At 32.2% G+C, this 13,788-nt stretch overlaps 1 protein-coding gene across 6 annotated transcripts in view; it reads right to left on the bottom strand.

Moving 5' to 3' along the window:
- Window positions 1–2,923: 2,923 nt before the first annotated feature.
- LOC127858091 (uncharacterized) overlaps window positions 2,924–13,788 on the bottom strand; it is a 241,560-nt gene continuing 230,695 nt past the window's right edge. For 3 of the 6 annotated variants that reach the window (XM_052394988.1, XM_052394989.1, XM_052394990.1), the window contains exons 4-9: window positions 7,601–7,811; window positions 7,316–7,461; window positions 5,161–5,385; window positions 4,363–4,507; window positions 4,079–4,207; window positions 2,925–3,934 (exon numbers count right to left, since the gene is read on the bottom strand). In XM_052394988.1, coding sequence (XP_052250948.1) covers window positions 3,450–3,934; window positions 4,079–4,207; window positions 4,363–4,507; window positions 5,161–5,385; window positions 7,316–7,461; window positions 7,601–7,811 — 1,341 coding nt within the window. In that variant the 3' untranslated portion in view covers window positions 2,925–3,449. Of the gene's footprint in view, window positions 3,935–4,078; window positions 4,208–4,362; window positions 4,508–5,160; window positions 5,386–7,315; window positions 7,462–7,600; window positions 7,812–13,788 lie in introns of all 6 variants that reach the window. The other 3 variants (XM_052394985.1, XM_052394986.1, XM_052394987.1) reach the window with 2 other exon arrangements.

A 13,788-nucleotide genomic window follows, 5' to 3' on the forward strand; every position in this document is an offset into this window, starting at 1 on the left:
GGCTACGTCATGGTCGGGTTCCAGTCCCTTTTCACATTGATATCTTTTCCTATACTTGCCACTTTTAACTGCGACTGATTTTAAATAGAACGTCGAAGGTGAACACCCGTGTCATTCAAGTCACAAAATGCTATCCAAATTAAGTGCGTATTTTTTTGACAATCCTTTTCTTAAGGAGTTTTTTTCAACATATTTTATTTCAAGACTGCAAACACACACACGTAAAGAACGGAACATAACACAAAACCACAATGCACTCATAGATGAAAAAGATGCCTATGAAACACAGTTAAAGTTATTAATATAATAAAAGTCAAAGCCTTGAGGTTAGTTGAAAATGTATCTAACTTTACTATACAGATGCTATAAAGGCGTTACAAATTATACACATAATTCAAAGCTAATGCATAATGTTTTCTACATAAAAGTGTTTTTGCTTTTGTTATTGAACTATTCAAAAACATATTACGTTTTTAAAACTTCCTGTACATATTGCTTGCAACTTGTTTACATCCTGACAGGTAATATTTCCAACCTGAAGAGTAGAATATTGTATCTGTAGGATAACCACATTAACATAACCGCATAATGTAGAAGGAAAACATGTTTTGTGTCAACAGTAACAATAAGATTTACAAACTTCGTGTAAATGGGAAATAAGGTTCCTTTTTAACACTACAGGAATCTATTACATCATATAATCACGTATTCACTATAAGAACAAGAGATTTGACTGTATTGAGGGGGAAAACATTTAAGAAAAAAAAACAATACATTTTTCCAGTATGTATACACACTAACAGATGAAAAAGGCATATAAACTTAATAATATGTATATATAATGATGCTTTTTAACAAATAGATCATTAATTTTATTTATTTTCAGATTACAAACGGCACGGTATAAGAAGTAAATATACAAATTTGCACAAACTACAAAAGTAATGAAATTTCAAATATAAAGTTTTTGAGACAATAGCATTAAACAATTAAATTTACTAGCAAATTATTCCACATGTATTTATTTTTTGAAATTGATATTGTTTTTAGTTATCATATTTATACTTTGTATTCTTTTGGCTTCTGTTATACTTGGTTTGCATTTCTTCATTTACACTTGTACAAGTAAAGCTTAACAAACAAAATAATAATCATTATGGGAATAACATACATTGTTGAATATTCAAGTATCGACGTAGAAAAATTGCCTTATTCATGAAAGGAAAAGATTGCGTTGATTATTTTTCATTAGGTATTGCTTTAGATTTATGACATTCCAGAAAAGTATTTTAAATTGTTCTCGCTATGTTTGCTAAATATGTGAACATAATGGATCACAAGTAGTTTGCATAATATATTCATAGGCATTTTTGTTCCACATATCATTTGAATTATTCTGTATTGGAACATATGGGTACTTCAAATATGCAATATTCCTATTTTCGTGCATAGTGGCTGAATTAAACATGCAGCACCATAATCGCCAGCGACCAAAACATATATTATTTAGGTAAATGCATCAACTACATTATAATTAATAGAACTTTATAAACAAATGCAGGCAATTTGTTTAAAGCATCTCAACACAGAAAACTTCGCATCGCACAGTAACTCACATATAAAGGACAAAATGGTAATAGTACAATAGTTATAGGCAAAGTAAGTGATAAATATGAAATTATGATGTGATTGTTAATGCGCATGACCCGATGTTAGTTTAATAGACCAAGGCATATTAACACAACGCATACGTAAATAATTAACTAACAACAATGACATGCATTTATATATTGCATCCCCAGATAGCTCTTCCACAGGGTCTCTCTGCAGAAATAAATTAAGAATACACAATTTGTTTGTGTAGACAATCCATAAAAATAGGGACAAATTAAAATGCTAAATACACGCGTACTGGTCTAACTGCTTAAATGCACTAAACAACGTAAAAAGTAACATGCACGACGTAGACACTGTCGTTTAATGTAACGTGTCACAAAATAATGCAATGCATCAAACTAAAAATAATATATGCAAAACGCCGATTTACTGTAAAAATCGTTATACTGACATTAACGAAACATGTGTTTTGCATTTACTTTTTGATATACTAGATTAAATTGAATAATAGAAAACTATTCATGACAATTTTATTCCACAAGCATCGCACTGGCCTAAAAATATATATTTAAGTTTAATTTTCAAAATGTGGCTTAAATTTCGATTGGATAGAAATCAGGGCAAGTATTACGATTGGATAGAAATCAGGGCAAGTATTACGACTGGATAGAAATCAGGGCAAGTATTACGATTGGATAGAAATCAAGGCAAGTATTACGCTTGGATAGAAATCAGGGCAAGTATTACGATTGGATAGAAATCAGGGCAAGTATTACGATTGGATAGAAATCAGGGCAAGTATTTCGATTGAATAGAAATCAGGGCAAGTATTATGCTTGGATAGAAATCAGGGCGAGTATTACGCTTGGATAGAATCAGGGCAAGTATTACGCTTGGATAGAAATCAGGGCAAGTATTACGATTGGATAGAAATCAGGGCAAGTATTACGATTGGATAGAAATCAGGGCAAGTATTACAATTGGATAGACATCAGGGCAAGTACTTGTTACGCTTGGATAGAAATCAGGGCAAGTATTACGATTGGATAGAAATCAGGGCAATTATTACGATTGGATAGAAATCAGGGCAGGTTTTACGATTGGATAGAAATCAGGGCAAGTATTACGATTGGATAAAAATCAGGGCAAGTATTACGCTTGGATAGAAATCAGGGCAAGTATTACGATTGGATAGAAATAAGGGAAAGTATTACGATTGGATAGAAATCAGGGCAAGTATTACGATTGGATAGAAATCAGGGCAAGTATTACGATTGGATAGAAATCAGGGCAAGTATTACGATTGGATAGAAATCAGGGCAAGTATGACGATTGGATAGAAATCAGGGCAAGTATTAAACTTGGAAAGAAATCAGGGCAAGTATTACGATTGGATAGAAAACAGGGCAAGTATTACGATTGGATAGAAATCAGGGCAAGTATTACGATTGGATAGAAATCAGGACAAGTATTACGATTGGATAGAAATCAGGGCAAGTATTACGATTGGATAATAATCAAGGCTTGGTAAATGTCGGGAAGAAGTACGTTTAAAAGATTCATCATGACCAGCGAACATATGGCGGTTTAAAAGTATCCTGTTTCTCCATCCCGTAAGAAAAAGTAGTTTGTATCGATCAAAACCGTAATTATGGTTACGTACATGATAAAGTAAACAATCCTAAAACACTCAGATCGATATAAGATAATTATATCAATAATTAATACAGTTTAATTTAGTATACTTTGATAATTGATAATGTTTTTTGTTTTTCCACTGGCGATCATAATTAAACATGGACGTTTCACACACTTGGTCAGTTTCGTATTCACTAATCATCACATACGAAATGTCCGAACAAATCTGCACCTGTAAGAATTGCATTTTTTCCACGTGCACAAGTGATCCGCATTTTAGGGAAGGCCTTTAGCAATGCTTTTTGGAAATATGGCGTTTCGGAAAATTCACCGACTGTAAAGATGGAACTGCATCCCATTCTTGATGATACGATGGACAGACGCTCAATTATTTTCTGAAGGGGCTTCTCATTAAATATATTTTTGAAAATCGATTTTCTGATCAACAGTTTATTACCATCACCAAATACCTCAGTCTTGTATTCGGAATTTCGAATTTGTTCCTTTAAACTTCTTCCGCAGCGTTCTTGAACTTTAATGGAAAACAACGCCGGAAGTTTGAAAGTATAAAAAATCCTTTTCGGTAATTTTGTCTCCTTCTTTATTATTTCGATATTCTTGTTGATTTCATTGAAGTCGTTCAAATAAATATCCTTCAACAACTTCATTATTTCAAATCCTGAAATATTCACATCAAATAAAGGGTTAACTTAGGTTAAATCTTACTGTAAAGATACACACTGTTTTATCAAGTAATATTTATATTAAACTAGAACAAACATTAAAGCAACGTTAATTATACAGGAAGGTAATTTTTATATACCTGCGAAAGAATCTAATATATTTGCAAACGCCTCATTGATCATTTCCCCTCTACTGATAAATTCTGCCTGTATCAGATTGATTTTATATACTGAAGAAACCTCAATGACTGCAATTCCGACTTTTTCAGCTGAAAACAAATGGAATGATTTATTAGTTTATCAGTTAATTTGTTCAAAGAGTTTTTTTCTGATAAATCAAACTAGTGCATTGAAATGCAATAGCAAATTGAGCAGGTCTGAAATAACATTGATGAAAACAAAATCAATGAAATAAAGATTGTACCTCTCGCATCACACACAATGTGACGTGTTCCGGTAGCTACCGTTGAAATTCGGTTTTCTTCCATTAGGAAGTCCAATTGTGGAAAGAAACAAACGATTGCCTCTTTGTCCATTACAACGCTCACATGACTTCTGTCTATTCCGGCCTTAACAAAACGACAACAACGTAATATTTTTTATTTTGGAATTTTGAAACTCAGAAAATTCTGTTGTAGAATATGCAAACTATGAATATACAGAATACAATAATACTCCATATAAAAACAACAGCAATTGAAAAAAGCATGTAATAAATTATCTATTTATTAACCACGAACAAAATGTGTGAAATTAAATAAAATCAGTTCTGTTTTCACAGCTCAATTCCTTACTTAAGTAATAACGGACACTGCTTTTTTAATTGATTAAAGGGGTGACCTCGTACTGAAATATAATTTATCGGTTTGCAATGCTACATCAGGTCAAATTTTGTGTCATCTGTATTGTTTAATTTACAACATTAAGATTTATAAACCTGGAGATTGGCCTATTCTTAAAACACACACACATACACACACACACACGATAAAACTGTATGGTACGGTCCCGATATGAGGTATCTATAATCAAATGTAATTCAAGTAGCTAAAATCGTTTTTGAATAATTAACTGCCAGTAAGAACTGATCCTGTCCAGGCAGAAAGTTTGCCATACTTCAATATATGAAAGAAAATCCATATGGTTATACTATAAAGATTTTATTTTTTAAACACTATTGTTAAAAATAATAAAATCAGCTTGTTTGATTGTTAAGATTTACCTGTACGGCTGCCATTGTCATAAATGTTTCCGCACTGTCATGGCCGGGTGGAAATGTTAATACCCAGTACATGTCTTTTTCATCGAAGCGACCATCGTGAATTTGTGCTTTTAGACGAGTCATGAATTTGGATTGTATTTGTCTTATTGTTGTTGAAACCACTTGTAATGCATTCAGTGTTTTTTCATCTGCATCTTTCAGTTTCGTATTTGTTCCAATGCTTTTCTATCATTTTAAAACACGTAAAACTTTGTTTAAAGATTGCCATCGCATTATTATTTCACGTGTAGTAAAATAATAAAATACTACTGACGGAAAAAATATATAATATTTGCTTTTTTATACAGTGTTTGCAGATTTCCGAATTAAATGGATCACGGTGGTTGGTTAAGCCTCGAACATCTCCAAGATGGACTGAGCTATTGAAGATGTATAACTATTAGTAATTTAATGAAAACCTAAAATGTTTTTTTTCTGGGCATTAAGGGTTTCTAACTGATCCTTCGATATACACTTCTGAGCAATACAAACCGGGTTTTGAATTGTTTCGCAAAACTTATTAGGATAACCTTCAACCTATATTTCTGGCAGTTATGTGTTTGCATGTCGGGTACCAGATTGTAAAAATATAGTAAGTGTCGTATTAAAGTATAAGAATGGTTTAATTTTATAATATGTAACCCAGTTCTGTCTTGTTGAATAATATTTAATTGGTAGTAAAACACTCCCTGAAACACACTCCCTAAAAGTTTTTTTGTCATTATCGCTTCCTAACAACTTAAGTATATTAGCCAGTATCAAAATCAATACTTGATTTAGTAAGACTCATCAAATAAATTTCTCTAAAAATCATCCGTCATAAAAGAAAACCCGCTTTCAGTTGCCTTAGCGTAATTTGTAAAAATATGCATACTAGTGTTTTGGTGTAATATCTGAAACTCTAAATATAAACGAGTTTCTCTTATTAATAAGACAATAAACTGCTTATGAAGATAAATTTATTTTAACGTGCATGACTGGAAATACTATATCGACGTCTTTTTGCCGTTATACGTTTTGCCAAAACACTATCTGCTTGTTCAAATTCAAATGTATTTGTGAAATTTGTATTTATGGTGATAACTTCATTTTAGAGACGACGAAATTAAATGCAACTTAAGCGCTTCGTCCTCGACAAAATCAAGCTCAAGTACATATAATTATTACAAATAGAGACTGTAGTCTATATTTTATAGCTTGGTATTTGATTTTTTTTTTGAGAATATGTGCCTTTATGGTTTTGTTCAGTTTTGTTCAACATAATCAGTGCAATAGTATCTATAACATATTGCCACTCTTTTTAAGTTTTATTGTTTAAAAAAATGTCGTTATACGGATTAAGGGCTTCTTGATATCACTAGAAAATAGTAAAAACTAATCACATCTTAAATATTTGATAATTGGAAGAGGCATTTACATTGAAGAATCATCATAACAAAGAATATTTCTAACAAACTTGTTCAACCATAGCAAAAGTATTTTAATATGGTTATTTATTTACTTATTCAGCAAAATATCCTAATTTAAAACATAATAACACAGCAAGAATAAATTTTTGTTGCTGCAGTCATCAGTGACAGCAGTGCGGATTATTGATCGGAAAACGCAAGTTTAATTGAAAAGAAAAATGAGAATACAAATTCGACTCACTTGCGATTTTTTAAACAAAACTATTGATCATTCACTATCTAAAAAAATGAACTCGAGGGACGATGAGATGAAGTTATTTAAGTATCAGTTAAAACACTTTTTGTGTACAAGATTTCAATTCAAATCAGCAGGTAATAAAAAATTCAGATTTTCGTAATGCCTCACATAAGGAAGTCGTAGTTAAATGTGTTACATGTCCGATTACATTGCATGGCGTTATATCATTATGCAAATAACTAAGATTTTGTTAACACAAAATCAGTACTGTTTAACTTGGGGGACGGGTTCATGCTATTTTTATAACAATGGAATTTATAATCGAATCTATAATCGAATATGTATATTTGTCACTAAAAAATCGTTTTCTTTGCATATTCACATTATTATTTTGATTACAAAAAACAACAATTATGATTTATGAAATTGCAATATACGTGTAAAACTATACTAGATGAATCAACTATACCTTTCTGTATAACTGTTGCATGAAGTCTCTAAACATATACCGTTCTTTTTTATTTTTGAAAACCAGGTTTGAGTATATTTGTTCTGCTTCGTCACCGAATGCCTCAAAGGTTTTACCATCCTCCTTAATCAACACCGTGGTTTTTTCTGTAGCGAATTGTAATTAGAAAAGGATTTCACTTATACATGAACTTGCCTTTGTGGTAAAAAAGTGAACTTGATATCAACATCATTTACGTTTTTAAAATAATAACTTTATCGCAAATATAATAATCGGTCATGTTACCTTTCTTCGAAATACCTCCATTCCAATTCAAAGTTTTGATACGCGTTGGATTCGATGTCATAGAAAATGCAAGTTCAGTGAATTGAGAACCAATATGTATAGCAGCAACCACACGTACATTATCACATGACTCATATTTGTCTGAAATGCTGTTATTGGCAAAAAGAACACGAGTTTTTTCTTCAGTTGTTTCCATCGAAGCCTCATTTACCTGAAAGAATAACATTTCAATAACATTTCAATGTTTATCAAACAATTGGAATCATGACCCAATGTCTTATCAAGATGAATGCCACTATACGTCTTCAAAACCAAATTATATAAAGCATTCTCAGTTACTCGATGATTCTTTAACACATCATTTTGTGAAAATTATCTAAAAAGCAATAATAATGTAATGCATAAACAGACAATGTTTATCTGTTTAAATACCATAAGAATCTTTAAAGTTAGATCAATACTTTTAGTCCATAGAGCTTGGATGAACCCTCGTCCGCTTCAAATTTGTCTCAAAAATCCGTTTATGACCAACACAATTTTCTGATAGCCAAATTAGACGTTTGACCTCCAAGTGTGAACTTCATATTTGATTTGCTTAGATGTGAGATACGCGACAAAATTCAGATAGTTTCCTAATATAGGTCATTTGTGGTAAATTGTCTTAAAATTTAATCAATGACAGAAAAGGTCACAATGATAGACTCACACCCTATAAATCAGGCAATTATCTGAAAGCGTCCTGGGAAACATCAAGAAAAGTGTTAGTTTAGAGAAAACCAAGGCCTGTACCTTTCTCAATGAATCAGAACACAACGCAAACTTGGACTGTAAGTCATGTATTAAGACTCACACACCAAATGTAACGTCAGTATCTGAAAGTGTTTAGAAAAAATCAGGAGCAGTTGTATTTTAAAGAAAATTTCTTAGTCAAAGGCCCGTAACTTCGTCAAAATAAATGGACCGAAACGAAACTGGCACTTGATCTGCAAGTCATGTATGAAGACTCTACACCAAAAATTCAGGTTACTATATGCAAGCGTTGAGGAAAAACGTCTTGACAACTGTTATTCTAGAAAAAAAAATAACGTGAAAGACTCGTTACTTCGCAAAAAATCAATTAACTGGAACGAAACTCATAAATGATCCGAAAATTATGAAGGGAGATTCACACACAAAAATTTGAAACGTATCTGAAGGCGTTTAGATAAAAAACTACGGAAACGGAATGCCGGACGGACAGACAGACGTAAAGACAGTCCGACGTCTTCCACCCTTCTACCCTTCTAACGGAGGCATTTATAGTAAATAGTAAATAATAATTGTCAAAACCACTTTAATCGGAACATAAGTTATTACCTAAATTTAAAATATATGCTTATTCAAGGGAAAAACATCTAACGTACTACCGGCGATCTGGATGTTTGTTTACTTCGGCAACGATTTTAAACCCAAAACATTGTTCGCAAGTTTGATGATGATACGATAAAAACGAATTTCAGTTAAAAGGACAACAATCTTAAATTTGCCAATTTCAATGAGTAAAGTGAAATTCAGAAGTGTGTTCATGTGATCTGTATGTTTGTCGATTTTGATCAAAACTAAATGTCCACAAACATCATCGCTACGTTTCACAATGATCCGATTTCAAAGCGAGTTTGTCAAATATAAATGAATTTATATAAGGTGTGTAAACAACTTATTATACATATCTTTCAATATAAAATAAAATAAAAATTCAGAAGAACATGTGTTGGAAAATGCGAAATAAGCCAGATATTTAATTCTGAAGTCGAAAACGGCTGTACAGTCGAATTCGCCAGCATGTATATCATTCATGTACGATGTGAATCTAAACATAGTTTTACGGTTCATTTTAAATTCCTGCAACGATATTTTTTCATACGACACACGAAAACTCACTCTGGTCCTAATAAAAAGACGAATGTTTCGGTTATTGTAGGAAAATATGTTCGTCACAATCGATCGGGGCGCTAATTTGTATTTGCTGCATTTTATGAAATTGGTATTTAATATAATTTTTCTTGCCTATTTTGTGTTATTGTAACATATTTTATCAATTTATTATAATTAAACGCATATAAAAAATCGTATATACTCGCTTTAAATGTTTGAGTTACAGAGCAGAAACTGTTGATAAACCCATTTTGTTTATTCAATACCTATTTCTCCAAAGTTATTGTAGTTAACTGAATGATTATCAAACTTGGTCAGGAAAGTATGCTCAGAATCATTACCAACAAGTTTCATGATGATCCGATTTAAGCTGTCATGATTGTATACCCGAACACATTATCATAAAATTTCACGATGATCCAATATATATTGTTTGGGTTTGATGGACAAGCTTATTTTTGCCATTTTTTAAGTTCAAGGGCCAGAATTAAGAAGTCATCTACCATGTTATGTATCTTGGCCGACATATGATTCCCCAAAACATTGTCAACACGTTTATTTATTGTTTGATTTGAACTTTTCGTTTTCAAAAAAACATAAATCCAAATTCAAAGATAGACTTGTCGTTTCTTGCGCAGTTCATAGCTGCCTAATACGCAAATCAATTACGGGATTTTGCCCAGATTTCGTGGCTTACTTCATATTATACTATATTATTGATCATGCATCTCTAGATAGATAATATAAATACAAAAGAAGAATCGAAGTGAACTGAACAAATATCAATCAACCGACAACACTCGAATCATCCGTATATATTTGAAATATGCGAGCATACCTGTTTTAGTGGTTTGTCGGGTATTGTTTTTTTAATTGTACTATAAATAGTATCGTAAATCACTGCACTCATGCTTAAAGTGATATTTTTGCATAAACTCTATCTATAATGCCCTCTGGCGGGGTGCAGAAACTTGGCAAAAGGAGGGCTTGAACGGGAGAAATCGTGTATTATTAATGCGATTCACTTGCCGTTCAAGCCCTGTTATGTGTTTGTCATATCCATAATCTGGTCCACGCGCAGTTACTTCCCTTCTCCAGCCTTCGACGACTTTCCAAGCATAAATGGGGAACTGAATAAGCACCAGTTTCCTCATGCATGCACGGATAATGACTATTTCAATCCACTTTTTAAGTTATACCATCTGCAGTCTCTTGTCAACAGCATTATTTTATTGGCAACGTCAATGAAGTTTAGGTTATTTACTCAACACTTTCAAAAGACTATGGTGTAAATGTAAGTGTTTATGTACCTTCAACGTTCCTGCTGTAAATTCCAAAATAATTCCTCATTTTTAACTTTGCGCGGCTGTATTTCAACTTTGCATTAATCCACTGTTTAAACACATTTTAAATCGAAAACTGCCTATCCGAATTTAAAGGCTCGTGATTTCGGATAATGACCGAGTGAGGCATATGTAAAACACAACCTTTAACTGTATTGAAATAATCGAATTATTTGTCGATGTTGAATAAACAAAACATATTGATTTCACTGTTATTTAAAATCAATTTGGTATGTGTGATTTGTTTATGCAATAATAGCGAAAATACACATTTTCTCGGACATGATCATCTGCGGGCGCTCTCAAAATGCGGGCAGGAACGGATTTTTCGAGCGCCCGCAGATGATCATGCCCTCGAAAACGTGTATTGTCCCTATATTATGCGCATCTAACAGTATATCTATGTTTATAGGTGCCTATCGCAACGGTTGTTTATTTTTTGTGTTTTCACTTGATATACACTTATATTTTTAAATACTGCATCAACATACTAAAACAATATCCCGGAAAGAGGGAAAATAATGCATTTGAATATCAACCGTACTTTCGTTTGATAACTGATCATGCATGTACGATGTGAATATAAATTTAGTTTTATTGCAGACTCATTCATATTTATTCATACCAACACTAACTCCGATCCTAATATGAAGACAGTTCCGCTCGGCTTAGAGGACTGTACAGTCATGTAAAATATCGAATATAATATATATTTGTTTATAAACAATTGGTAACAAGATGAGTTGCAGCTTATTGGTCAGTTACCACATTTTAACTAACTCTTTTGACCTGTTAATTTTTTCAGCTCAATTCAACAGTGAAAAATGCGCATAATATCACTTTCATAAATTGGTCAATATGGTGGATTAATTCTTATTACATTATTCAATAATCAAACTGTTAATGGATTTTTGTTGAAAACACATATACGAATCTATTATTGATTATTAAAATCGCCGAATATCTTTCATATAATTTTGGTTAATCTAAATTCAAGTTCACCTACTTAACGCGATAGCGTATATATAACGATTCTCTTACTGACCCCGAACTGACCGTGTTGCCTTGCGGGATGTAAAGCAACGCATTTAAGTGAGATAACAATTCCGCTGCTTGAGCAACGGCTTGTTTAAAGCCTCTATAACGCTCAAAAGCAACGGAAATTTCGTTTAAGTATTTCGTAAAATAAACACCTTAACAATCAGTTTTCCTTATAGTAATAGCCACAATTTCAACGCTAGATGTGGTATGATTACATAGATTTTTGTAGATACAAAATGCTCGTTTTTATTTATTTGTGACACAATTAGTTCCATTTTAATATCCCGCAAATATATCAATTCATACGACACACGAAAACTAACATGGTACCATGAATAGATATCGTCGCGGGAAATTAAAATGGAAATAAAAAAGCCAATAATAAAAACGAGCATTTTGTATCTACAAACATTTATTTTACCAGACAACATCTGGCGTTGAAATTTCGGCAATTGCCATAAGGAACACTCATTTTTAATTGTTTAACTTTATTGTACGAAATATGTTACAAACTTTTCGTTGATTTTGAGTATTAAAGGGGCTTCAAAGCGTCGCACTTAATATGTTTAACGGACAATTTCGAATTTTTTATCCGTCAACAATCAATCATGATAGGGAACACCAATTCTTACGTGATCTTAAACATACTAGTGCACATAATTACCTTAGTACAAACGCTTTGGCGCTTACAATCTTCTTAATATAAAGGGGCACACACAAACTGTATTGATGTCAAGACTTGAGTGTGAAACTGTTCGTTATCAAACTGTAAAAAATATGTGCTTAAATTGATTTCTGAATCAAAACGATGCACGAGTTTGAGAAATTATTTATTGTCGCACAAAATACATTTTTAAAAATGTTTTTATATTGTTAATGAAGAGACGTTGGTTGGTACTCGGGTATTTTCATGTCCGACCTTCAAAACATTTTATCTTTCGGATATAAATATCATTAATGCAGTGAAATCCGTGATAGTATTCTGTGTTTATTTGGGATACTATGGACTTTAATGTGTATATAATTGGAACATTTTTTCGTTTTGAGCTTTGTTGTGTAATTAATAATCCTGTATTTGTCCAAAACGTTTAAAGCCAACTATATATTTACTTAAAACATTAGAATCTCAAAGATATAGACTACCACAGATTATGCTTAAAGGGATCTTTTCACGCTTTGGTAAATTGACAAAATTGAAAAAAGTTGTTTCAGATTCGCACATTTTCGTTTTAGTTATGATATTTGTGAGGAAACAGTAATACTGAACATTTACCATGGTCTAATATAGCCATTATATGCATCTTTTAACGATTTTAAAACCTAAAAATTATAAAGCGTTGCAACGCGAAACGATTGAATAATTTGGAGAGTTCTGTTTTTGTCGTTAAATTTTGTGAATCTACGAAGATTGCTTATATAAGGTATAAAATACGTCAAGTATGTGTACTCGGCGGAATAGCTCAGTAGGCTAAAGCGTTTTTACTTCAGGACTCTGGCAGGACTCCAGGGGTCACTGGTTCGAAACCTGCTCCGGGCAATGTTATTTTCCTTTTTTTAATTTTATTCTTGATTTTTTACTAGAGCTTTTACGATCCAATGTTTACATTTATCAATATAAAGCATTTAATGAATAAGTTAAAAAATGCCAAAATCTGTGAAAAGGCCCCTTTAAAGGGAGATTATACGATTTTTTATATGTGTTTAATTGTAATATATTGATAAAATATGTTACAATAACACAAAATAAGCAAGACAAATAATACATTAAAGATGAACTTCATAAAATGCAGCAAAGACAAATTAGCGCCCCGAGCCGATTGTGACCAAAATATTTCGTACATATTTTCCTACCATAACCGAAGCATTCGTCTTTTTAGTTAGTGTTCGTGT

This window comes from Dreissena polymorpha, chromosome 14 (genome assembly GCF_020536995.1).
Source record: "Dreissena polymorpha isolate Duluth1 chromosome 14, UMN_Dpol_1.0, whole genome shotgun sequence".
Taxonomy (NCBI): domain Eukaryota; kingdom Metazoa; phylum Mollusca; class Bivalvia; order Myida; family Dreissenidae; genus Dreissena; species Dreissena polymorpha.